General features: G+C 44.1%; 2 protein-coding genes across 3 annotated transcripts in view; one reads left to right on the top strand and one right to left on the bottom strand.

The window, feature by feature from the left end:
- The first annotated feature begins 3,338 nt into the window (after nucleotides 1–3,338).
- On the top strand, nucleotides 3,339–10,298 carry uhmk1 (U2AF homology motif (UHM) kinase 1). Its single transcript, XM_079740302.1, has 9 exons — nucleotides 3,339–4,096; nucleotides 4,292–4,442; nucleotides 4,931–5,123; nucleotides 5,405–5,602; nucleotides 5,803–5,897; nucleotides 6,062–6,138; nucleotides 6,225–6,323; nucleotides 6,742–6,830; nucleotides 6,925–10,298. The coding sequence occupies exons 1-9, from the start codon at nucleotides 3,778–3,780 to the stop codon at nucleotides 7,069–7,071; spliced, it is 1,368 nt and encodes a 455-aa protein (XP_079596428.1). The 5' UTR covers nucleotides 3,339–3,777; the 3' UTR covers nucleotides 7,072–10,298.
- Nucleotides 10,299–15,481: 5,183 nt separating this feature from the next.
- Nucleotides 15,482–25,397, bottom strand: part of nos1apa (nitric oxide synthase 1 (neuronal) adaptor protein a) — a 100,172-nt gene continuing 90,256 nt past the window's right edge. For both annotated transcript variants that reach the window (XM_079739241.1, XM_079739240.1), the window contains exons 11-13: nucleotides 20,563–20,744; nucleotides 20,255–20,379; nucleotides 15,482–18,733 (exon numbers count right to left, since the gene is read on the bottom strand). In XM_079739241.1, the coding sequence (XP_079595367.1) occupies nucleotides 18,082–18,733; nucleotides 20,255–20,379; nucleotides 20,563–20,744 (959 nt within the window). In that variant the 3' untranslated portion in view covers nucleotides 15,482–18,081. The remainder of the gene's footprint in view (nucleotides 18,734–20,254; nucleotides 20,380–20,562; nucleotides 20,745–25,397) is intronic.

A 25,397-nucleotide genomic window follows, 5' to 3' on the forward strand; every position in this document is an offset into this window, starting at 1 on the left:
CTAGGGAGACACCATGTGACCAAAAGATAGACTATTCTGAGGATGCGCCTGAAATGGCTGATGTAAAGAAGAACAGAGAAGTTGTAGGCAGCCTCATCTACTTAGCTACCAGTACACGACCTGACCTATGCTTTGTGGTAAGCAGGCTATCACAGCATTTTGCTAACCCCATAGATGAGCACTGGGTTACAGTTAAACATGTTTTGCGCTATCTCAGGGGTACTGTAGACAAACAGCTCTGTTTCAGAAAGAGCAGTGAGGGTCTAGGCCTTCGAGCATACAGTGACGCAGACTGGGGGTCAGACACCAGCGACAGGCAAAGTTACGAGTGGTTATTGTGTGAGCATGAGTAAAGACAGCTCATTGGTCTCATGGAAAACCAAGAAGCAACCCACAGTAGCACTATCCACGTGCAAAGTCGAATACATGGCTCTAGCTCTAACAATACAGGAGTGTGTATATTTGGAGCAACTACTGAAAGGTATAGATACCTATGGGTACATGAAAACTGTTGTTTATGAGGACAACCAGGGTACTATTGCACTTGTTAGGAACCCTGTGTGCAGGCAAAGGTGTAAGCATGTGGACATTAAGTATCACTTCATTAGGTCCACCATAAGAGAAGAGAAGATGACACTTGTGTACTGTCCCCTAAAGCTAATGAAATTTGCAGGGGTCATGTTTAGTGTGTAAATGTTTGACATTTGACTGCCATGCTCTTTTTGATTGCTTATTTGACTATATTAAAGTTGTACAGTATACATGTCATTCATAAGTGGGAGTGTTGATATATGTATGATTGCATGTAACTGTAGTTACCCGTTCAGAACCAAAAGGAGGCACTGTTGCGTCATGTCTGTGACTATATAATGGAATGTTCACTCCAATTTCCCTCTCTCTGCACTTGGCTCTTGGAGAGCGTGTGTCCGTTCACGGTTTACAATAAACTACGCCTGTATACGGCTAAAGAGAGAAGATTTCCGTCATGTATTAGAATTATTATTCCGCCGTGAGAGTGTGACTCTGCTAACACATTACCTCTGTTGATTGAATCATAGAAAACACACACACACACACACACACACACACACACACACACATACACGCACACACACAGTCGGTAAATGCAGAGTGTGTAACCAAGTGCAATAAATAAATAAATAAATAAAATATTTATAAAATAATTTAAATGCGCTATTTTATGAATGCTTTATATAGCTGTTAGTGGGCCACTGCAGTACTTGAAGACGTTAAACAAATTCAGCCTTGTTGCACTGCAGAATTAAAGCCAATACGAGCCAGTCCCACAATGCGCTTTCCACAAACGTGCCGTTTTTTAGAGGCGGGTCCAGGTGGAGGGTGGGGTGTGGCTCTGAGCAGCTTGCGGCCACGGTACCATGCGCTCATGTTTACAGTGGATGAATCGCAATGGCGAAGTGCACACACATATACATAGATATCTATATCATATATATTATCACGGCCAAAAGCTGTGTGCGCCTCCAGACGAATGAATCTCAAACAACTGCGTCGGGTTCGACTTCTTTGGTTCTTCCACTTCCACATCAATCTGAATTAGAATGAACCGCGACATGGAGGCGAAAGGGATTGTTGACCGCGATTGTTGACTGCGATTGCCTCCCGCTGGTGCCCCGCAGCAGGAGTTAATAAAACCATGGCTGAGATAACCCCCATTACTAGTCTTGTTTCAGGAAATAACAGAGACTTCAGAGAAGCTATGCGCCATAACACCATCTAAATGACAAGAAGTGTACAACACTTGCGTTACAGTGTGTGTATTCACACACACACACACACACACACACACACAAACACACACACACACACACACACACACACACACACACACACACACGGCGCTCGCACGGCCGTAGCTCAATGTCTCATTGGCGGGCCAAATTCTCTGGGCGGGCAAGGCAGAGAAAGGGGAGGTAACATGAAGCCGTATGACGACATACGGGGCAGAGCAGGATACCTGGTGCTTGGTTTACACCTAAAGCCATTTCTAGCTACTGAGGGACCATAGGCAGGCTAGGAGAACTCATATTAATGTTAGAAAACCTCATAAAGTGAACATAACAATGCTTTGGGAATAATGCAAGACAACATCAATCAAACACTGAGCACGGAACAAAGGGAGTGGGGGATCTAAAACAGGCTCTTAACAGGTGAGGAACATTATAGACACAGGGAACAACCAGGACATCTAAGGAAGCGAATAGTAAACTGAAATAAACTGAAACATTTGATTATCAATGTTGAATATTATTGAAAAATGTCCTGACTCATGAACATATACAGCTAAAACTACAATTTTCAGCTTTGGTCTTTAACACTCTTTCTTCTGTTTCAACACCTCTTCTCCCCAAGCATAAAGGCTTCTGTTGGACATCACTCACATCGTATAATAACACTCCATGCTCCCACAACTCTTTCTCAAGAGAGGAGCGATGGTGCTAACAAACAGGCCGCCATCGGAGGTGACGTCTGAGATCTATGATGTCACACGATGAGTGGAGGAGCAGGTCATGACAACAAGACCCACCAGGGAGGCGCTGACCAACATCAGCACAACCACACACATCTGCACCCATGATCATGAGCACTCCTCTGGCCTTTCCAGTGCCACGACCCCCATGTTTCAGAGTCCCATCAACCCCAAGGCTTCTCTGGGGAATGTCTTGTATGTCCACCCCCGGTAGAGACCCTCTCCAGACGCCAGCTCATGCCCTGTGCCTTGTAGACATAACTTAGGTAATGAAAAGGTTAATCTCTGATCAGAGTTCCCAAGCATTTCACAAAGGCTCTATAAATTCTTATTAGAATTTTTTTTTTTAAAAGGTCATGTTTCTTCTTGAGACAAGGAGAAACATTTTGTTACGCTAAAGTTCTTCTGTTTTGGTTTAGGATTAATAATTTGTTTATTGTTGGTATTCATTTTTCCATAGTACACAATTCAAAGAAACCACTCAAATGGTTTACTTGACTACAATTTCTCAATTCTTTCTTTTTAGATACCATAATTATTTACTGGATTTGTTCAGGCCTAACTTGGAAGGACCCACTTCCCAAAGATGTATAATCTATCCTGAAAAGTATAGGTCTAAATAGATTTAAACAATATCGCACACCTTTTGATTGACATTATGCTTTCACCGACAACATGAATACTATTATATAAAGGCTAATGACTGAAAAATACAGTACACGCCGGAACTGAAGGAGGCAGTATGCCTTAAATGCTTTAGTGAAATGTCGAATGACTAAAGAAGCACCGGAAGTGATGGTGTAAAAACAACAACAAGCTGGCTCAGCCGGCTGCACCTCGACTCAATGAAGAACTGAAACTTTTCCTACAGCTACAAACGGACCGCTAGGATTTCTAGTTTGTGTAGCCTACTGCACAATATCGATCCACATTGTTACTTTAACGATTGCCAATTGTTTTCGGTGCCTCTGCATGGTAGCGTTAGCTAACGTCACCAAAACACACTAAGAGCTAGCTTCACTGTCGTGTATCAGTCGACTTTCAGAAGCTTTTCATGACAGCGCCAGTATTAGGAAATTAACATGCGTAACGACTGCACTGTGTCTGGTTATTGTAAGCTTATGGAGTCGTCAGAGTGCTAATTGGTGGCTGCTGACGCACCGGTATACCATTCACCCGCTCATTGGACCGACGCACAATGCTCCCACAGCTGCTTTCACCTGTCAATTAGCTGGCTGGCACTTCAAGTGCGCGTCTTGCTGTCACTAATGGCCCAGTGTAGCTCCGACACGGCCGGAAAAGTACCGCCGTCAGGGTCCGGCAGCAGTCCAGGTGCCATGGCGTCGAAGCAGCAGCAGCAGAGCGTGGACCAGAGCATGAAGCCGGTGCTATTCGAGATCTTCGGTGAGCTGTGGAACGTGGAGCAGCGGCTGGGCCAGGGAGTGTCGGCCTCGGTGTACCAGGTGAGCTCCGGCAGAGCCACCACCGCGGCCGTCAAGGAGTTCCAGGCCGACGGACAGGGAGGAGACTACGGGTATCAGAAAGAGAGATCCGTGCTGGAAGACATACAGGGACGCAAGAACATTGGTAACTAACGAAACTTGTTGTTTCGGTCCTACGTTCGATACATGCCGTTTAACAATGTCAGGGGCATGAGTTCAAAGGAAATTATGATTCCTAAAAATAAGGGCACATTTAGTTCTTGCATCATGGTTAATGGTTTGCACCAGAATTTTTTTTTTCTCTCCTAAGAGGTGTTTCGTTCTCCTTTCCCATCCTCAGTGACTCTGTATGGCGTGTTCACCAATCACAGTTGTGTGGGGGTGCCCACACACTGTCTTCTGCTAGAGCTCTTGGATGTGAGTGTCTCTGAGCTGTTGGTGAGGGGCAGCACCCAGGCCATTATCTCTAGCACCGAAGGCGGCAGTGGAAGGTATGCATGCACTGTGTGTGAACTTTATTTAGTGGTTGCTGTAATACAACTACTTGTGAGTCGAAGTGCATCCCAGTGTCAGTTGATGAAGATAATTTTTGATTTGAGCAAAAGTTAGCACGTGATAATAAGCTCTTGATTTTAGTAATGAATCCCAGTAACTGTCTTGCTGTTACTTTAAACGGGTTAATGCAGGATTTCACACATAAAACAAAAAATATTGAAATTATGTAGTTGACATGCTGGTTCTTAAATGGCATTTGGTAGAAAACTTCAGTTTGAGTCCCAGAAACCATTTACCCTTGTTTATTCTTTGCTCCACCACTAGATTTCTCTGTTGCAGTTGGTATACTACTGAACTATTGTCTAGCGCATAATGAGATAAAGAATGGATTTGACCACAATACATTTTCATTGCCTTGATTTTGGTTGTAATGTATCAAAGCCAAGGACGTTGCTCTTAATTTCCAACATTGCAACTCCATTAGTGTTAGGCCCAGACAAGGCCACTCCATGTGGATGGTGCAGCACTGTGCACGGGACGTCCTGGATGCCCTCGCCTTCCTGCACGGCGAGGGCTACGTGCACGCAGACCTCAAGCCACGCAACATCCTTTGGAGCGCAGATGACGAGTGCTTCAAACTCATCGACTTTGGACTGAGCTTTAAAGACGGACACCAGGTGTGGGGGACTCGTCTAAGAGGGAGGGGGGGGCAAAGATTGGGCCACTTCATTCCATTGCATTAAAACAACTTCTAATCATTGTCCCCAAGCATACGCAAGTGATCATTCCACTCCATCACTGCAGTTCAAGGAGAAGCTCAGACTGCATTGGCTAATGAAGGGCGTGAGGGAAAGCGTTGAGTGGTTCCTAGTTAAAGCTCTGCATCCAGTCCCATGACCAGCTTGTGGCTTCCGACTCAATCCAACCTAACCTCTGAAACGTCTCCCTCCTCACCTAGGACGTAAAGTACATCCAGACAGACGGCTACCGCGCCCCGGAGGCAGAGCTCCAGAACAGCCTGGCCAGGGCCGGGCTCGAGGCCGCGGGGGATTCGGGCTGCTCGACGGCCGTGGACATGTGGAGTCTGGGCATCGTCCTCCTGGAGATGTACTCTGGGATGAAACTCAAAGAGACTATCCGCTCTCCAGAGTGGGAGGTGTGGTATAACCCCATGTGATTTTGAATTAGCATGTCATTTTATCAGTTTGAGTAAACCCACCTGGTATTAAAACAGCATGTATTACCTTAAACCAAATTAGTAATGCCTGCCTTTTAAAAAAGGTTTTCTTTTTTTTAATACTGGTAACCATAATAAAGGGTTGCAAAGCATGCTTAAATGATTATCATTTCTCTCAGGAAAACAATGCAGCCATTGTAGACCATATCTTTGCCAGCAAGACAATGGCGTGGCCTGCCATCCCCATCTATCACCTCAGAGACCTTATCAAAAGGTATCCTTTTCACTCCACCAAAACATTCCATTAAATGAACCAGTAATGGACTCAAGTCTTCGACACTAAAGTGTTGTGTTCTTTTGTGCGTTTATCTTGGGGTCTACACTGCTCTTGATAATACTGTTTAATATTTAAACCTTTTCTCCTCGTATAATTTGCAGTATGCTTTGCAAAGACCCAAAGGACCGGGTCACTGCTGAAGCCGCCCTGCTGAATTCGTTTTTCAGCATTCCCTTTGGTATGTTTGGCTGCTAAAATACAATGAGGGGCACAATTCACATGTCCCCACTTTGTGGCCAGGCTAATGCTTAATATTTTTGAAAGCTCCTCACGTTGAAGACCTGGTTCTTCTGCCGTCTCCCGTCCTGCGCCTCCTCAACCTCATCGACGACACACAACTGCACAATGAGGACGAGTATGAGGGTAGGCGCAGAGGAAAACCAAACCCTGACACGACTTTTGTTGGATGAAAAGTGATTTAGTGGGTTACATAGTAAATATGGATTGATCCCGGTCTTAATCGTTACTTTAATGCACAAAGTAAAAATAAATCAACGTGGGACAAGATGTAAATATTGACATCTAAATAGGTCCACTTCATGCTATATCCTGTGTTAACTGTTACTGGTAGTTTTGGGGTATTGGGTCACACCAATCATCCCAATTCATGTGGGGATTTGGCTAGCGATAGTATCCTGAATCCTTTCATGGTAACTTTTTGATGCAGTAAAGTTGCCTTGGGTACGTCACGCCCTCCCTATTAAGGGCACGTGCAGTTATTGTGTCATCCAGCGCCTGTTCAGAATCTCCAGTGTGGTTTTTAAAGGGTTTTGTTTGGCAGACATCTTGGAGGACATGAAGGAGGAGTGCCAGAAGTATGGCTCAGTAGTCTCCGTGCTGATCCCCAAGGAGAACCCGGGAAAAGGACAGGTAGCTCAACCTTTCAGACAACCCTCAACCACAAAACCCCATCCCTCCCAGTTGTTTACCGTTGTTCTTCTCTTGTATCCTAATCCCTCGTCAGGTCTTTGTGGAGTACACAAACTCCACCGAGTCCAAAGAAGCCCAGAGAATGCTCACCGGTCGCACTTTTGACTGCAAGTTTGTGGTGGCCACCTTCTACCCGCGCAGCTCCTACAAGAGGGGCTACCTTTACCAGTGCAGCCACTGAGGGCCCGCTCCCCCAAAGGTCACCTACTCCGCCATGATTGTGTGAAACATACACGGAACACAGCATATCTGAGAACCACCACTGTACGCAGACAAAGGTGTCTTCATGTTAAATGGGCTTCTTTTTCTTGTTTGTATTCCAAAGCTCAGTAAAATGGATGCGAGAAGCATAGTTAACGTCCTCCGAGATTCCCTGTGTTTAGACTTTCCCCGTATTTAAAGCCCCACTAGAACCTAGTGCGACCTACTAGAGAGGCGTTGCACAGCAGGGAGGGCTCGTCATCCGTCCAGTACTTCTGTGACGACACAATTATCCGTAGAAGTTAATAACATTAGATGTTATCAATCTCTGACAAAAAAATCAATGGCGGCGTTATAGAGGATGATGCAGGCTTGTGTATCAAACATGACCCTAGGGTCTGACTTGGAGCTGCGGTCAATGCAGAGTCTGTTTGCTGTAGTTGAGCACTTGTGTATGAATGTGTTGGTGTAATTTAATATTTATGGTTGGAGGGCTGAATTGGCCTCAGTCATTGCTCGTTCGATTGTCATTCTCCTGGTGTGTTCACTAGCCTTTTTCTTAAAGTGGGAATTTTTGCAGTGAGTATGGGCTTGCGCTTATGTTCTGAATTCTAGCATTTGGGTTTCAATTTTGGTATTGTCACCTTAAATGACCACATGGTTAAAGTACAGCGTATCGGTCTTTATTGACTGTGGGACACAGTACCTAATGGGTATACAAAACCTGAGCCAAAGAATCAAAGCAATATTCTTATATCGAAACACACTGCTGATAAAGTTCCCAAAACTAAAGCTAATGTTCCTTGGGATGGTTGGATTGCATTTTATGCCATTCAGAAACGGGAGTTCTTGCCCTTGATTATGTTTTCCATCTCTCGGATAACCACAAACGGTCAACCGCTCTAGAATATTATCCTCTCCCTTGTGGCTGTATTGGGGCCTACAGATGATTTTACTGAAGCACAGGACGATGACTAAAATATATATATTTTGTCAAATAATCGTAATATCGCCACCTTGAGTATGTCACCATAAAGTACAGGTGGCCGATTCAAAAGAAACATGAGTGTTTTCCATTAATAAATAATGCATTCCATCAACGTCTTTCAATCTGCTATTTCCTTTCTCTGAGTGATCGCTCGCCCAGAGCAACAATCAGTGAGCTGCATAAGTGTCCTGTGATGAGTCCCAAAAAGCCAGCTATTTAACCAAAACTACCGCTGCCAGTAGTTGCCCTGTACTTGGAGAGGTTTCGTAGCCAAGTCATGCATCAAATACCCTTCTGAAAATGATTCCCTCCTTGATGGCTATTGTAATACTCTGTATTGAACACTTTTGTGTTTACTGCAGGGGGAAAAAAGCATCTATTGTAGTTTGCTTTTCTTAAAGTACCACTTTTTTTCAAGGATGTGAAAAGGTTATGAATCATCCCATAAACTGATCCATGTTTGAAGGACTGAATTGGTACAGAGCTTTAGTTGGATTTGGGCTTAACCACTTGACCAGCATTTTCTTTAGTCATCTGTGGTGCATGGGTCTGAAAAGTGTCTTATGTCCCGTAGTTGTTCCTGCCATGTTATCAACCCACTTCAACAGAAGTGTCAGGGTTAATGTGTTAACCAGATGCTAAAACAGTCACTGAAAATGTACTAAAACTCTAATATGGATACTATCTTGATTCAAGGCAAACCTCTTGTCTATTACTTGTATGCCTGCAATGAATGGGCCCTTGTTCTGTTTTGGGTCACCTTTCTATCTACTCATTGATACAGCTTAATTTGCCATTTGCAAGACTGTTTATATTCGCCTCTGGATGATCTGATGATGACGGCAGATGAGTTGGATGGGGAAGGTGGATTAATGACCAAGTAAAAAATTGGGTTAGGGTGAAGGTCTGGCAGTCGGGTTGCCATGTCAATAGTGTATTGTAATGGTCTCTGATTGGCCTAAATGTGTTACATCTCTTTGCAAAACTTTGCAGCAACACAAAACCTGAATTGTTTGTCTTTCTCACACTCCCAAGCTTATCTTTTTATTTTTTTTCTCCAACCATTAGATGTTTGTTATGAGTGGTTGCACCTTTCACATTTGTTAATTTCATCTGACCTCATACAGTTTTCAACATTGATGTGTAACAGTAGTTATTTTGTGTGTGTGATGGTTTAAATGTAAGCTTTGAAAAAGTGTGAGGCGGTTGATGTGTGATTTCAAATGGAAGCTGAAGAATCGATACGAGTTGTACCTGGTCATTCGTATTTGGGAATAGCAAGCTATGTCCTTGTACAAGAAGCACACTGCACAAATGGAGTGAAGTCATTTGGCAAAAATGAATTGCAAAAGAGGGCACCATAATGTATAATATTGTGAAGCAAGTTTATTTTTGTTCCTCAACATGGCTCCACAGAGCAATGGCTCTGTTCATTTATACCACTACTTAAACATGCAACATCCTTAAGTGAGTTTTCAGTTGGGCACCAAGATGATTAGTTTTCCTAATGAGGACTTGGTTCAGGATGTTTCATGTGATGCCACCTGGTTCATACCCATTTCCACTGAATGCTTTTGGAAAAGCACAAATGTTTTACTCTTTGCACAAACTCAACCAAGGGGAACTGTGACACTGCCGAATTATCTGTGGCTGTTTAATGTATGCAACATGACCTCTTGTTTGCACACTAAACACTCAATGGGTTACATCCAACCAAAAACCTGGCTAATCCCCTCCTGTTATTGTGACAGCATGAAATTGGAATGTCCATGGTTGTCATTTTGTGCCCTTTTTTTAACATTTGCAATCAAGTCTTGTTATATTCTGGTCAACATGCAATCCCTATTCTCCATTGCAGCCAGATAATACAAATTGGGTGGAAAATGAGCCAGACTGTGTTACAATATCTTGCAGACCTTATACACCAATTAATAGATTAAAGATGAGCTTCTTTGAAATGAGTCTCATTATGGTCCCCTATTTTTCTTTTATCGTTAAATATGATTAACCCTGGTTCTGGACGTGGACCAGATGGAAAGAAACCAAAGCAGAGGAGTAATCTGATGGTGTGGAAAATGTTATTGTGTATGAGGCATGTGCTCATATGGGCCCGTGACTACCACTCCTGTAAATCAACCCTGGTTCAGTTTTCGCAACAATGCTCCGTCATGCTGTTGGGCTTATTACTATTGCACAATAAAAGTTATACTTTACACCCACCCCCTATGGTCTCATTTGTTCATTTCAAGAATCTGTATTTTATTTGTACCTCAAATTGGGCTGCTGAGGGCTTGATGTATGTTTTATTGAATCAATTTAAATAGGCTTGTAAAGGGTGTTGTTCGATCCTCTTCCCAACAGGAGGCAGTGTAGCACAACATAAGTGCTTTACATTCCCTTCACACACCATGGGCCCTATCATACACCCAGCGCAATTGACTTTCTACACCGACGCATGTATCGTTGCATGCTGATTTCCCCCCGCAGCAAACTCGCGCCACTTAACTTGCGCACTGAGAGTCGTGTCGGCAAAAAGCAGAGGCGTGTTCCGGCGCAAATTATACACATCGATAAAGCAGTTGCGAAAATGACCGAAAAAAACATGGTCTAAGTGCACTAGCGGATAGCGCAGTTGATATTTTGACGTCCCATAGCAGGTCGGAACTGCAACATAAGCTTACACACCAGTAGGCTATACACAGGACAGACATGCAAACGATTTGTCTAATTGAAATATGAAGTGGATTATTTTTTTTTCATAGGGCTGCATGAATGAACACTGTAGTAGGCTATGCCATGCTTAAAATAATTACAATAATAAACTCGAGCAAAGCCGGCGATATCCGAGCCTTCCAAAATAAAATCTCGTTTTAGGGTAAGTTTTCTTTGCCGAAATTTACATGACTCCGTATTTCGGAAGTTGTAGAAGAAAACGCTATTCCATGAGTGAATTAGGCCATATTATTTGGCCATGAACTGAGCCTTTTGAAGTTTGAAATCCATGCGGTCATGCATCTGTTTCATCGGACACTGCAAACGCTCTGTCAAAATACCAACTCGTCAGATTCAAATGCGCTCATGGCTCATAAAGGGAATGGGAGATGGCACTCTCATTGGTTTATTGCACGTTACGCCCAAAACACCTACGGGTATTCAGACCAACCCTTATAAGATTTGCGTCGGGCGCAAGAGTCATTTGTCTGCCGGTATAATAGCAACAGCACCAGAGATCCGCCCACAAAGTTACTTACTTTTCGCGCTTCTCACTTGCGTTTCAGACCGTTAAAATAGGGCCCCATAGGTATTATCGTTTTTTAGCGCGGTCTCCCACTGGGTTTAACGATCGTAGTATGAATGGGTTCAACAGAAATGTGCAAATAAAAGTATGATCCATCCAAAGGAGGCAAGTTATTTTAGTCTTGATTTGCGAGCTTAATCCAGACCCCTTTCAGGATTTACATAATGGTTTAACATACAACCCTTAATGTAACAATAGTTACAATTTGAAGGGGAGGTTTAACTTTGCCCAAAGATATCCTGTGTGTGCATGTGTGAGAGAGAGATTCCTGATTAGGAAAACTAATCATCTTGGAGATTGATACCCCCAATCTCAGGTTACCTTGAAACAGGATGATAAAAAATGTCCCACATCAATAAAAATGGTAAACCCTTAGGTGATTTTATTGGTGCAATGCTTTCAAAATGTCTATGCTTTTCATCAAGGTGAAAATTATTTTTAAGTCTTTCATTACAATGAGTGCATTTTCAGAAGGCAAAGCTCACTCTTGCTACCTTCCAGTTCATTACATAACAGTTCCAGTATGAAGCGTACATCCCAGCGACCTAATGTCGGAATTCCCCTGAAATCATATATATTTTGTAACCAATCTGCCTTGAACCCCGACCCAGTGCTACATTACATATCCCTGTTTCTAACAGGGACACAACCTCACAAGCCTGTACTGCTCATAAAGGAGGCCTTGTTTTGGTGTTGAAAGGCTTCCAATCTCTGCTCTGGATGACACACAGAGAGCCAGACATTACTTAGATGTGCTGTGGAAAAGAAATATTTAGTGCAGCCCTTTCATTTTGGGTCGAAAATATTTGACTCATATGTCCGTCATCCTCCTCAATCTGTCTCTTTTGTATAAGAAAGGTGTCCAGAAAGAGATGGTTGTGTTGCTTTCCCTGTGAAATAACAATACACAAGGGCTCACAAGGACTTACAAGGCCGATTTTTTAAATTTGTTTCCAAAGTTGGATGGCCGACAAGCTCAGATCTGGGTGAATGTGGCGCTTCTGGGGAGGCGTGTATGATTGTTACTTTAAAAAAGGAACTACAATTAACAACACAGTGAAGATATATATATATATATATTTTTTTTTTCCTTCATGTCAAATATCTCTATGTTTTGTTTCCAGAGATATTTGCTGGAGTTAGCTTCTAGTCCAGCTAGCACCAGCCCGTAGTGACTCATAATACCACATTAACCTCAGGAGGCGATTGCCGTCGCTGCACTGCCAGCTCTGCCAGCTCTGCCGCACAGTCCAACATCGGAGGATGAAGAAGTAGCACTGCCTAGAGAGATATGTAGTGACAGCATATAAAGTGGGGTAATCTTACACTTTACACCTTAAGCACGTAATTGGCGAACACAAACTTTGCCAGCAGTCGTAAACCTGTAAAATGTGTGTGTAAAGATTTAAAATCAACACTGGGTGGATTGGCCACTGGAGAAATACACTTAAAAATCCCCTTCTGAAGGCTTCATCCACTTGGGTAAATTTGTTTTTTTAAGTAGAATATCACAACAAAACAGAAACCAAGGCGTAATTCCAGGCCAGGCTCGGTGGGGTCTCCCCCCAGAAGTTATGCTGTTACATAGTTGGACTGCTGGATCCAATATTACATCATTCATAATCCTGACATAGCTTACTATTATTTGTTCATCATGCACCACAAATCTAAGTTGGTGTGCCTTGAATTTCTGATTGGGATCGGGTGTGCCTTAGCCTCAAAACCTTTTGGGACTGCTGGGGTTAAGGATGATAGGATGGAAAAAGAATGGCTCTCCATGGAGAGGTGTGCAGAGAACAGGGGTTTAAAGCCAACTAGGAACTAGGGAAGACTACCTTGTCTACCATGGTATAAGGGAAATTGATTGACCAAAGTACACACACGGAAACAACCTGCTATTAATGTTGTTTTGCTATCAAGTCCCCACATGGGATCGATAGACCTGACAAGAGCCCCATGCCAGCTGGAGGGGGCTAATGCATTGGCAGGTGGACAGCCTTTTCTCTGTGAGGCTGCAGAGGAAGTGTCTGTGAGGTGGGACAGTCAGAGAAATGAGACAGTAAGCAAGCAGCACCAAGAATGATAGTCTAAAGTAAATGTTTTTTTACTAGTTGCACGTCAAATTCCCTTCCCGGGTCGATGAAGTCATGAAGCAAAAAGTATTAATGTGCTCCTTCGGGAAAGTCTGAGCACTACCTCTAAAGAAATAAACAACACACCTGTTTTAAACAACAGACAATGTAGACGAGGAAGGCTTTTGTCCTTGACATTTTAAGAAACTAATTAATTCAAAGTGGCATCATTAATTGATTTGGCCCACCTATTGATCTGGTCTATTGTACACGGTGATTAGGGATTGAAGGTGTTGCTATAATTGAAAACAGAGGGCAGCCTGTGTTCTCCAGAAAGACCTGTTATTGAAACAGGAGAAAAAAACGTCATGCACTTTTAGAGATTAGTGCATGAAAATCCTGTGTTCCTCTGGGGCTACAGTCATATATCTATGCTCACAGCAACAAAGTTCCAGTGCTTGGACCGAAAAGCCATGGCCTCGGATTTGGCTCATTTATTTTTTCTCATCTCAGTACTTCACGCATGTGGCCCGCCACACCTTGAAAAACACCGTCTGAATAACACAGACGCTCCACAGTCCTCCTTGGTTGCCACTTTTTTCATTGTAACGGTTTCATTCTTAATTTTAACCTTGTGGCATTCAAGCCCACTCTTCTCCATTCACCGTATTCTTTCTGCCTGAGCTGAATTGTATTAATCTCCTGCTCCTCTTTTCTTCATCCACCATCTGTGTGTGTGTGTGTGTGTGTGTGTGTGTGTGTGTGTGTGTGTGTGTGTGTGTGTGTGTGTGTGTGTGTGAAAAGAGGAGGGGGGGATAAGGACCTACTGCTAATAATTAAATATATGTTAATAATTCAGCTCATGAATGTGCTCCCACTCAGAGCGGCCATTCGTTTGTATGAAATCACAATAGGGATAATTATTCCTATCCCTGTCTTTCTCAAGCCGGGTCGTCTCAGTGGCTAATTTGGCACACCGGTGACGATCACTGAGGGCAGACCCTGACCGGCAGGCTCAATTCCCAGATCAATGGGTACATTCTGTGCATACAAAATACTGTGAATGCATTTAGATCCTGCACATTTCATTTAGCACTGAAGCCACAACTTAATGCATTGCCCTGGAATGAAGTTTGCATACAAAGTGTGGTGCATTCTGGGGACGACTACAAGGGCTACTGGTTTGAAGGGCTGCCAATGAGACCAGACATTTGGTAGGTTGCCTCCAGACAAATTATCACACTTCTTTGGCCATTTGTTTGCAATTGTAAAGTGTCTTTAAAGCCACCCACAGTGCATTGACACACAGCCCTTTATTAGGGCATTCACGAGTCCCAGGGAATCAGCCGTCACATTGCACACACTGGCCTACTTTTAACAGGCGTAGAGCCCTTGACGCTTTTAAAGCAGGACATGTAACTAAACCCCCTAATGCAGTCCGCAACGTGATGCCTACAAGGAATCCTTAGTTTGTCATGCTTTCCTCTGATTTTCTTCTGTGATTTTCTAAAGTTCTTCTTTGACCATTTAACGGCTTAAGGTTTTTTTGGGGGGGGAACAATTGTACTTTGTGAACCTGTGAAGCATTTTTGAGATTGTAATGGTGACAAACTGGGACTGTATATATAAATGTGTTGCTTGAATTATTCAATTCGCTTGCCAAACCTGTGTGCCCGAGTTGAATGTGTCTTTTAGTGTTGATTTGAAGGAATTGGGTAAACAAGCATATCCGTCACACGGCTGTATTTTGCATATCAGCTGAGCTGCCATACCAGTCTGTTTGCTCACTGTGCCAACAAAACAACACTGCCTCAAGGCGATACATACTGTTGGTTTGGTTGAATGTTCAACAATAGGGAGCAGAAGGATACGCTACCATGGCTGGAAGGGACAGGAAATGAGAAACATTAGGAGAATTAGGGAAGCAAGCCAGGAAAGCATCATCACATTGTCAGTGGTCAACCAATCAAAAAAGTCACGTGGCACACAGAATAAGGTGTAAAGATTCATTCATTATTTTTTGATATGCTTACAGTAGTTAATACAAACCCATTGACCAAATCAGCATCAAGGAGATACTATATAAAAAAATACAATAACATCTGAATTGGACAAAAACTTACAATACATGTATCCCCATTCATTCAGCATTAGGTCTATTAGATTTTAGAAAATCACTTTTCAGTAAAATATATATATTTTGCATTGAATTTGATAATCTAAAATTCTTATTGAATAATCACAGAAATTTCCAGTGTTTGTGTTTACAAGCTGGTGAGAAGCAATTCACTACCTTCATTAATCAAATCTAATGAAATGTGATGATCCGTTAACAAACAATAAAAAACACAAAATATAATAAATCATATAAGTCAAATCATCAAGTCAAAGATTTGATGGAAGTTAAACAGAGAACGTGGAAACTATTCTACAAACATAAATTCAAATTAAAACAAATTCCTTCATTTGTTAGAAAATATTTTTCTATTCACAAAATAACAAACAGTATAATATATCCTTTGTAAAATGTACACCCTTCATATGATCAGATGTTAAAATACTGTAGTTCACTCATACAAGTATCTCTATTGATTCAGTAAAAAGTTAGTGATGCTCTTCCAAATGAATTGCTACCATACAAATATATGTCACATTGGTCCAAACATATAGATTCCTCGAGACAAAAGAAAATTGTATAGATTTTACTTTCAGAGTCAAAGTGTACGTGCATTTTGTTGTGTGTTCATACATCAACTGATAACAACACTCAACACTTTCTTTAGTTGAAGATGAATGATGTTCACGTCAACATCTCTCCATCCAGAGTATGTATTGACAGCCATATCCTGGGGCATGCTCTCCAAACATCCAGTATTAAGTAACAAGAAGATTTTGGCTGTTTGGCTTTCGTGTTTCTCATCTTGTATTGGCTTTGTGTTTGCCGTTTTTGTCTCGCAAAACAAGAACAATAAATGAAATTAAGGTGAAAATACTTGAGGCTCAAAAGCAACCAAGTACTCAATGAAGAAAACATCTTGATTGTGAATGACCTTTAGACCGGCTCATTCTTTCTCTCTCAATACCCTTTAGTTTCCTTGAATTCCCTTCTCTCCACCACGAAAACAAGTATTTCCTTGTGTAGTATTGCAGAAATAAGCAAATATTTACTGGCACACAAGGGCATGGGACAAAACGCTTGAATTTCCCCTCACCAACATAGACGTTGCTCATATAACCATAACAACAGCTAGCAGCCAGGTACGAAAAACATGCTTCCACTAAAACCTCACAAGGATCCAGTGGTAGTGATCTTGAAATTATATAATAACAAGACCATGATCTTTATCCACACTTCCAACAGAATACATTATAATATTTACAAATGCATACAAATATATAAACGTTCACAACGATTATTAAAAAGAGTGTTAACTTTGGTATTCATTTCATTATAAGCAATGTTTGAAAAGAGTGTGTGCCCATATAAAAGATTCAGTTGAATATATAATCAAATTCATATGATCCATAATGCTTCTCTTTCCAGAAAGATTGCTTATTACAATCCCCCCCCCCAAAAAAAAAGTATCCCATCTAAGAAATTACCCTTTCATTTATTTTTACTTTGGTCTTGTCATTCCAAAATACGCCCAAAATGAAACCCTACCTCCTTGATATCTCTCCCCGTCTCCTGCTCGTCAACTCTCGGCCCCCCTTCCCGTATATGACTAGCAGTTTCAAGGCCAGTCCAGTTCCAGCTCAGCCCGCCTGATAAAACACTGTGTTCTCCGGCACTCTGGAAGCAAGCGGGAGATGTGATCCGGAAGATAGAGTGAATGTATTGATTGCATTGTGCCTTGATTTGATTGCTAGCCAATGACCCACTGGGCGTCCCCCCCGAAGACCGGGCCTGTTGGTGGGGTGTGAGACGCCACTTCAGACAAATCAGTGAATAATCACATCTCAGTGGCAGCGTGGCTCTTCAGGCCAGGGGGATCAAATGCTGTGTCCCTCACTACACCTCCGGGCTGACCCCATGATAAACATATCATCATGTTCTCTACTTCACGCACATATCCTGCAGGCCTAGAAATACCAAGTTAAAACAATGTAATGTGCTTGTTAGATTGACAACAGCGAGTGCCTTATCAATAATGAAACAGCGGAAATCTTGGACATCTCGGGAATGAGGGCTGCATGGTTGAGACATAATATGATGAGGGTACATAATATTCCCCCGAGCATCCTGTGAGACAGAGAGAGGGCGGGAGAGAGAGAGAGAGAGAGAGAGAGAGAGAGAGAGAGAGAGAGACAGAGACAGAAAGAGAGAGCGAGAGAGAGAGAGAGGAAGAGAGAGAGAGAGGGAGGAAGAGAGAGAGAGAGAGAGAGGGGGGAAGAGAGATAACGGATGGCAGGTCTCAACCATTCCCGCCTCCGCTCCGGAGGGCAAATTACATATTCAAAAGGACTATAAATATTTCAGCAACCTCGGGGTGGGTTGACTGCTCCTTAAAGCGGCTTAAGTGTAATAAAAACATAATAGTATCATCATATATATATAAAAAATCACAGCTAGCCCCAATCCTTTGTGCCGTTGTTGTCCCCCCCCCTCTCCCCCCCGGGGTCCCACTCCAGCTACTCAAAGGACAGAAGGTCTGGGTGGTGCTCTGCCTCGTCCGCGTTCCTCACCCCGCTCCTGCAGGGGGCGCCGCCCGCGCTCCCGTTCTCAAGCAGCAGCAGCTCCTCCCCCATGCTGATCCGGTGGGGCCCTTTCCCGGGGCAGGGCGGGGACGCCTGCCTGGCCTCCTCCTGGGACCCCGGGGGGTCCTTGTGGATGAGGTCCGGGACTGAGTGCTGAAGCTGGGTCGGCGTCGGGGGCCCCTGGTGCTTCTGGGCTTCGAGCCGGCCCTCCGACTCCAGGACGTCCTCCCAGTTGTTCTCCTGGCCCCTGTTGGTCAACCAGTTCCCCTTCTGGTTCTGGTCGCACCTCTCTGCCTCCCCCTCCTCCCCCTCCTCCCCCGCCTCCTCCTGAGCTCCCTGTCCCGGCCTGGGGCCCCCCTCGGCCCCCTGACTGAGCAGGGGCGTTCGGTCGGGGGTGGTCAGGGGGGAGGAGGGGGACGGGGACGGGGAAGGGTCCGCGGCGTCGGGCGCTGGGACCACCGGGTCGGAAGAGATCATCATGTCCCGGGTGGTCTTGAGGGCGCGCGGGAGCCGCTTCCTGCCGGTGGGCGGCGGAGGGTCCAGCCGGGGGAAGGCGTCGAAGGCCCGGGAAGAGGAGGAGTCGTGGCTGTGGTGGGAAGACGGGGGGGACGGTAGAAGGGATGAACCAGGGGAGAGAGGGCAGGGGAGACGGAGGGAGAGAGAAAGTGACAGCACAGGACGGTACCAGAGAGGGGAGATGAAGAGAGATGTTCGGTTGTCGCAACGTCGCGTCCTTTGCGTGGAGCACCGTTTTGAACCGGAGTTGCAAGCTAAAAGACAAATGCTCCTCTTCCACCGGGCCCCAGGAGGGACAGTGTTATTTCCATGGTGGCTTTGTTCGCATCGCCCTAGCGATTGGGGAACAACTTCTTGTTACCTCAGCAGGATCAGTCCCGTGAGCTGACGGATATAATGATGTAATCATCACTGGCTTACAAAACTGACATCAAGTATAGCCAAACATGTCTGATGTTTGATGCAAGCACAGTTTTCCTTTTGGTGTTCTCCCTTCTATGACAGAAAAGCTTTCAGCCTGGGAAAAGCTTCTCCTCACAGCTTATTTAAATATATATTTGAGATAGAGGACAGAAGATAAGGATATACCCTGCAAAACAGATGATACTTAGAAAAGCAATTTCCCTTTTCATTGTGGTTTAAAGGTTAGGGTATACAACAAGAAACACGTTGACTATGGTAATGCCTTTTGCTTTAAGGAGTTACTTTGTCACTTTGCACAATCTGGCTCCAGAGCAAACACTGGAGAGCATTGGCTGATACAAAGAGACCTTAAAAACAAGCAAAGAAGCAACTATGTCTTTAGGCCAGGTAATAATGAGACAGGATTTATTATGTTAGTTAATATTTATGTCTAAGTTGTTTGTCTTGCGACTGATTAAACAAAAAACGAATTGGTTTTCCATCTGACTAAATATTAGTTTTGACTTCAGGTCCTCCCCTTGTGATTTTGCCGGCATTGGTCTGCACAGAACAGACTGCACAGAACAGGAATGAGAGAGCATGATTCCATGAGTCCATCAAGCTGTGAATGAATTGTTTCATTCTATAAACATTTGGTGACTCAATAATTTTCAACAAAAGCAAGAAGGTGCAGTGAAGAATAACCCAGCTTTAAGCTCAGGTCAGGCTAGACCCCATCTGCTTGCAAAATAATCACAAGTTAACGTTCTAAAACTGAGCCATTCATTTGGGTGCATATGTGGATATTGCAGCGGCTGAGACAGCTGGGGGCACTTACACTAACTTATGCCAGGCGTTGGCAGCTGGCAAGGCACCGGCTCATCGGAAAAAAAGACGGAGAGAAAAAACTACTCCGCGATTTGACACGGTGAATCTCTTGAGTCACCGTGCAACAGCTTCAGATGCTCTGCGAGGAACCATTTGGCACCACCGCAGCTTTCTCTGAAGCCTTCTAAAACCATTACGTCTCGTCGACCGCCACAAATCTGTGATCGGAACGGGGCTTTAAGTAACAACAAATTGAGCAGCCCTGCAGCTGTGTATCAGGTTATATTGTAATGCAGTGGGCAGCTGCCTGCGGGACTGAATGGATTCCGCCATTCGATCTGGATTGGGTTGCTTCCCGTACCTGTTGACAGCCGACTGGTTGACCTGGTCCAAGCAGCTCCACACAGCTCCTACGTTCTTGTTGACCTCCGTGACGCCGATGTCGCCCAAGTGGCTCTGCTCTTTCCTCCTCAGGAGGTCGTTCACCTGCGGTCAAGGACAGGAGAACAGCACGTCACGCGTCTGTGAGACGGAAGGCTGGACTGGGCGGTGTTAAGAGTAACCGCTCTACTGGGATCTGTGTACGCAGGCTGAACGTAGGCTCGCTGCCGGAGCGTCAGTGGAGACTGCTTCCACGACTGTTGTCAAGTCTGTGGTGCGTTGCTGTACCTTTGCCCCGACCGCCTTGCCCAAATTGATGGCGTTCTTCAGCCTCTGCTGGCCACCGGACGGCGACGAGTCCAAGTTGGGCTGCGGAGGGCCTGTGGCGCGGCGGGCCGAGGGCTGGCCCAGCCTGGGGCTCTGGTTAATCTGATGCTGGGCAACCGAGTTCTCAAACATGCTCTGATCAACTGCAGGGGAGAGAGGGTCGAGATGAAGAGATTGAGAGAGAGGGATTGGAGGACAGATAGAACAAGGAAGGGGGGAAGAGAGGAATTGGAGAGACAGAGGTTAGCACATACATTTTGTTGACAGGAGAAATTGCCATATCATTGCATCAACATATCATCATCGAAACATTAAGGGAAAGGCAAACGGACCATTATCAAAAACGGTATGTGGAAATGAAAATGGATTAAAACTGGATAAAGAAACAAACCCATATTATCTCATCCATACATTAGAAAGGCAGTGTTGACTACTATATTATAGGATGGTTCAATTGGAATTGATCACAATGGACTGGAATTATGGTACCAGATGGAGAGAATAGGTTGGTGACTCTGTATTGAGCTCATACAAAGGGAAATGTTTGCAGACAAAATGCAAACAAAACGAAAAAATTACTCAACAAAGGCAGACAAACATAAAGTTGGCCACCAAATAATGTGGGTTGGCAGTGTTCAGAAATTGCACGAGGGGGAAAGGGATTTTGGACAAAAAGCAAGAAAACCAAATGTGTATCCAAATAATAAGAGGAGATACACACAATGAATGGAGCGGGTTCAGCAGAGGACAAGGAACATCAAGCCTTACCTTGCTGAAAGAAACGTCTCTCGGAAAGCGTTTGAGCAAAACACAAAATTGGCTTCAGTTTTGGTTAAAGTTAGGTGGAACTGAAGCAACAGACACCACTCACACCCGACACAAAAGAAAGGGACATGACATTCTGTTGTCGGAGAACGACGGCAATCTCAAACTAGATGTCTATTAAGCACACATTCCTGATAAATCAAAACAATACCTGATCAGACGTCTTGCGGCGGTTCCATAATGGCTTTTTGTTTAAATGTCCCTAAAGCCAGAGGAGGAGATAACCATAACACTGGGACGTTTCTACATTCCCTTGTCTCTAGAAAACGCAGTGGAGTCTGTCAGACACAGATTAGTGTAGAGAAGGTAACCTTGACCAGGGCCCATATGTGATCAACGGAGCAGTTATTATTCCAGCCACCTCCCTGCTGTTAAGCCTTTGAAAATACATGAGCTGAGGAGGATTCTGGTTACATGTGACAACTATGATTAGATAGAGGTTATTTAGAGGACGACATGTTATTAGAGGAAACACAGAATGATCAGTAAGAGATCGGATATAAGAGAGACAGAGATCGGATATGAAAGAGAGAGATTGGATATGAGAGAGTGAGATGGAGAGAGAGAGAGAAAGCGAGAGTAAAAATCAGGGAAGGGGATGGCTGGAACGAGAAAGGAATCCGAGAGGCAGAGATGAGCAAATATCGTGTGTTGACCGGGGAAATTGGCAAGGGAGAGAGAAGATGGTAAAACTGAAACTGAATAAGTAAAAGTAAAAAGTGAATGAGACAGGGACAGGATGAGTGTAAGGACGCCTGCACTTTACCATGCAAATACATACACAGTTCTCTGTGCAAAATGCCACCAGACCTCAATGTTAATAACTGTCAGGGGAGAACCGCAGAGCACAAAGCACCGCCAGGACATGCAATGCATGGCATTATAGAGTCAATAACATTGCATGCTTGTGTGTGTGAGTGTAAGGGCTCGGAGTGAGACGTGCGGTATGGAGATGACTATATGTTTGGGGGCTTCGAGATAAAGACCCCGATGGCGGCATTCATTCAGGCCCTTCCAGACATGCCCCCCACTCCACTGTCCCCCACTCCACCAGCTCATCTGCACTGATGTTTGCGAAACATAATGATGGCATCAATCATGGCTGAAGGACATTGAATATGAAATCCCTCAAGATCAACTCAGCTTTAATGAGCACGCTGTGAAATATTCTTATCGATTTGGTTCTTACAATGGGGGTCACATTTTACGCCCGCAATTTGTCCTTTCTATATAAATACATATATCTAAATAGAATACATATTTAGCCTAAAGACATGATGGTCCTACTGACTTAAACACATCACCTCCATTAGTCTTGCTCTCATACAACCACACACTGATGTGATCCACCACCACCATTATTCACAACCTACCTACCTAGAACAGCTTCCCGGACCCCTCAGAAAGCGTGCGCGCACACGCACACACACACACACACACACACACACACTCCTGTCAGTTGTTTGGAGGGAGAATTTGATGTACCACTCCACCTGGCTTTATAAATGTTTACATTATAAACAACGAAATAAAGAACAAAAAGAAGAGAAACACCTGGCTCCTATCTGCCTAGAATGTGTGTTCATTCAAAAAAAACAATGTTATATTGCACAGTGGCATAGCATGGATTGTAAAGCATAGCTGAGAAAAAATAGCGCTTTCATGTCTATCAACGATGAAGAAATAAACCTGGTTTAAAATCTGTCAATTCAAGTTGTAAATATCAACATTTTATACAGCCAATTGTAGCATAAATCTGTGTGTGTGCACGAGTGCATTCATTTGCGTGTGTGTGTGTGTGTGTTACATACTTTCTCTTAATTACAAGTGTGCTTCAGGGACTCCATCTGTAATAATACGTGTTCATTAAAAAATAATTACATTTAATTTCCTTTCTGCCACAAATAAGTGTTAGAAAGTGGTCTTTACAAGTGAGCTGTTTCAAAGGGCAAAAACTGTGACATTTGATTCCAACCATAATACCATAATTAATATCCACTTCCAAGCCAAGCCAAGGCTCTAACGGAAGCTGAACTTTCTTGATTCCTTGTCGTCCCACCGGAGGTATATTAAACCGCTTTCACACATGTGGTCTTACCCTGCAAAGGAACATGTCCTGCATGGGGTTCTGTATACATGGTAACAGGTATCTGCACTGTCAATTTGGCTGCTCAAGACCTAGTGACATTTGGGCGGCAATGCATCAGGAGGTAGAGCGGATTGGCTGGTAACCATGCAAGGTTGCAAGTGAGAGTGTCGAGGTTCCCCTGAGCAAGGCACCTACCCCTTCGTGCTCCCGACGGGCTGGCTGTCACCTTGCAGGGCTGAGGCCATCGTCAGTGTGTGAATGTGTTCATAAATGGGTGAATGTTAGCCAATATTTTAAAGCGCTTTTTGGGGACCACTGGTTACAAAAAAGCACAAAACGCAGGCCATTTACCATTTACCATTTACAGATCACTGCCGGTACGGCTGTGTGAATGAAAGCAGTAGCATTGCCGGCACGTAAACAGTTACGGTTGTCCGACGTAAGACACATCACACACCTCCACCAGACCCTGTAGATGGTTTTGAATACGCTATAGTTTCCCTTAAAATGCAGATGCTTCTTCGGTTGATTCGATAATAATAGCAACAGAGCTTATTTTGCTCACGAATAAGTATCCTTCTGTGAAGAATAGTTGTAAACTGGACTAATCATGAAATAAGCGACCTCCTCTCAGTCCGTGACTTTAATGGCGTCCAGCATCTATAACTGTCATGCAACGTGTGAAAGGACGCAAGACGGCAATGTTCCAGCACGTAGCCGCAAGTGTTGTGGTGACTGAAAGGTTGGTGAACGAAAGTGGATGCGCACCACGCTTGTGCTTTATGCTTTTGCTATAGGCTTCGGTGTGTTTCAGCAATGTCAAAGTCTAATAGCACCAAAATGTAAGAATTTGTACTTTTCTGGTTGGATGCCCCTACAATTTGAGTGCAGTACACTTTTACACCGCCCCTTTCATTTATATTTACATTTAGGGCATTTAGCAGACGCTTTTATCCAAAGTGACTTACAATAAGTACATTTGTCATAAGAAGTGAAACAATATATCGCTGTCAGTACAGTAAAGATGTTCATTGAACCAAGTGCAAGCACTAACAATCGCTGGGCTAACCCATTCCCCGTGTACAGCAGTGATAACAGCTACTGCGGATGCTATACAATTAAGTACTATAAATAAGTGCGTACAATAAGTGCGTACATTAAGTGCCAGGACGTACGACATACAATGGTGGCCAGAAGGGGCTGGGTGGCTATGCAGAGTCGAGGTGAACTCTGAATAGGTGACTTTTGAGTCTTTTGCGAAAGCTGGTGAGCGACTCTGCGATCCTGACATCAGCAGGGAGTTCGTTCAACCACTGAGGTCCCAAAACAGAGAAAAGTTGTGACTTTGATGACCTACCTTTGCTTGCTCTTAGCGATGGCGGTACCAGACGTCCAGCTGAGGTAGTTGAGCGGAGGGATCGAGCTGGGCTGTATGGCTTGACCAACACTTGGAGGTAGGCAGGGGCAGTTCCATTGACTGCCTTGTATGCCAGTACCATCATCTTGAATCTGATGTGAGCTACTACAGGGAGCCAGTGGAGGTCCCGGAAGAGGGGGGTCACATGGGAGAACTAAGGTAGGTTGAACACGAGGCGCGCTGCTGCATTCTGGATGCGCTGCAAAGGTTTAATCGCAGTAGCAGGGAGTCCAGCCAGGAGCGAGTTGCAGTAGTCGAGGCGGGAGCTGAGCTGCTTCCCTTGTGAGGAAGGGCCGGATCCTGTGGATGTTGTAAAGTGCAAATCTGCAGGATTGGGCCACCGCGGTAATGTTTGCGGTGCAGCATAACTGATTGTCCAGTACCACACTGAGGTTTCTAGCAGTTGGAGAAGGAGATACAGTGATGTTCTCAACAGTGACCAGTAAGTCCATGTTTGGGCAATCT

Source organism: Pollachius pollachius (assembly GCF_949987615.1).
Source record: "Pollachius pollachius genome assembly, chromosome: 7".
NCBI classification, from domain to species: domain Eukaryota; kingdom Metazoa; phylum Chordata; class Actinopteri; order Gadiformes; family Gadidae; genus Pollachius; species Pollachius pollachius.

Bases quoted from the DNA above. Each gene is read 5' to 3' on its own strand.
- uhmk1 (XM_079740302.1), top strand. From the start codon at position 3,778: ATGGCCCAGTGTAGCTCCGACACGGCCGGAAAAGTACCGCCGTCAGGG. The intron at 5,603-5,802 runs GTGTGGTATAAC...CATTTCTCTCAG, and splicing joins TCCGCTCTCCAGAGTGGGAG to GAAAACAATGCAGCCATTGT. The intron at 5,898-6,061 runs GTATCCTTTTCA...TATAATTTGCAG, and splicing joins CTCAGAGACCTTATCAAAAG to TATGCTTTGCAAAGACCCAA.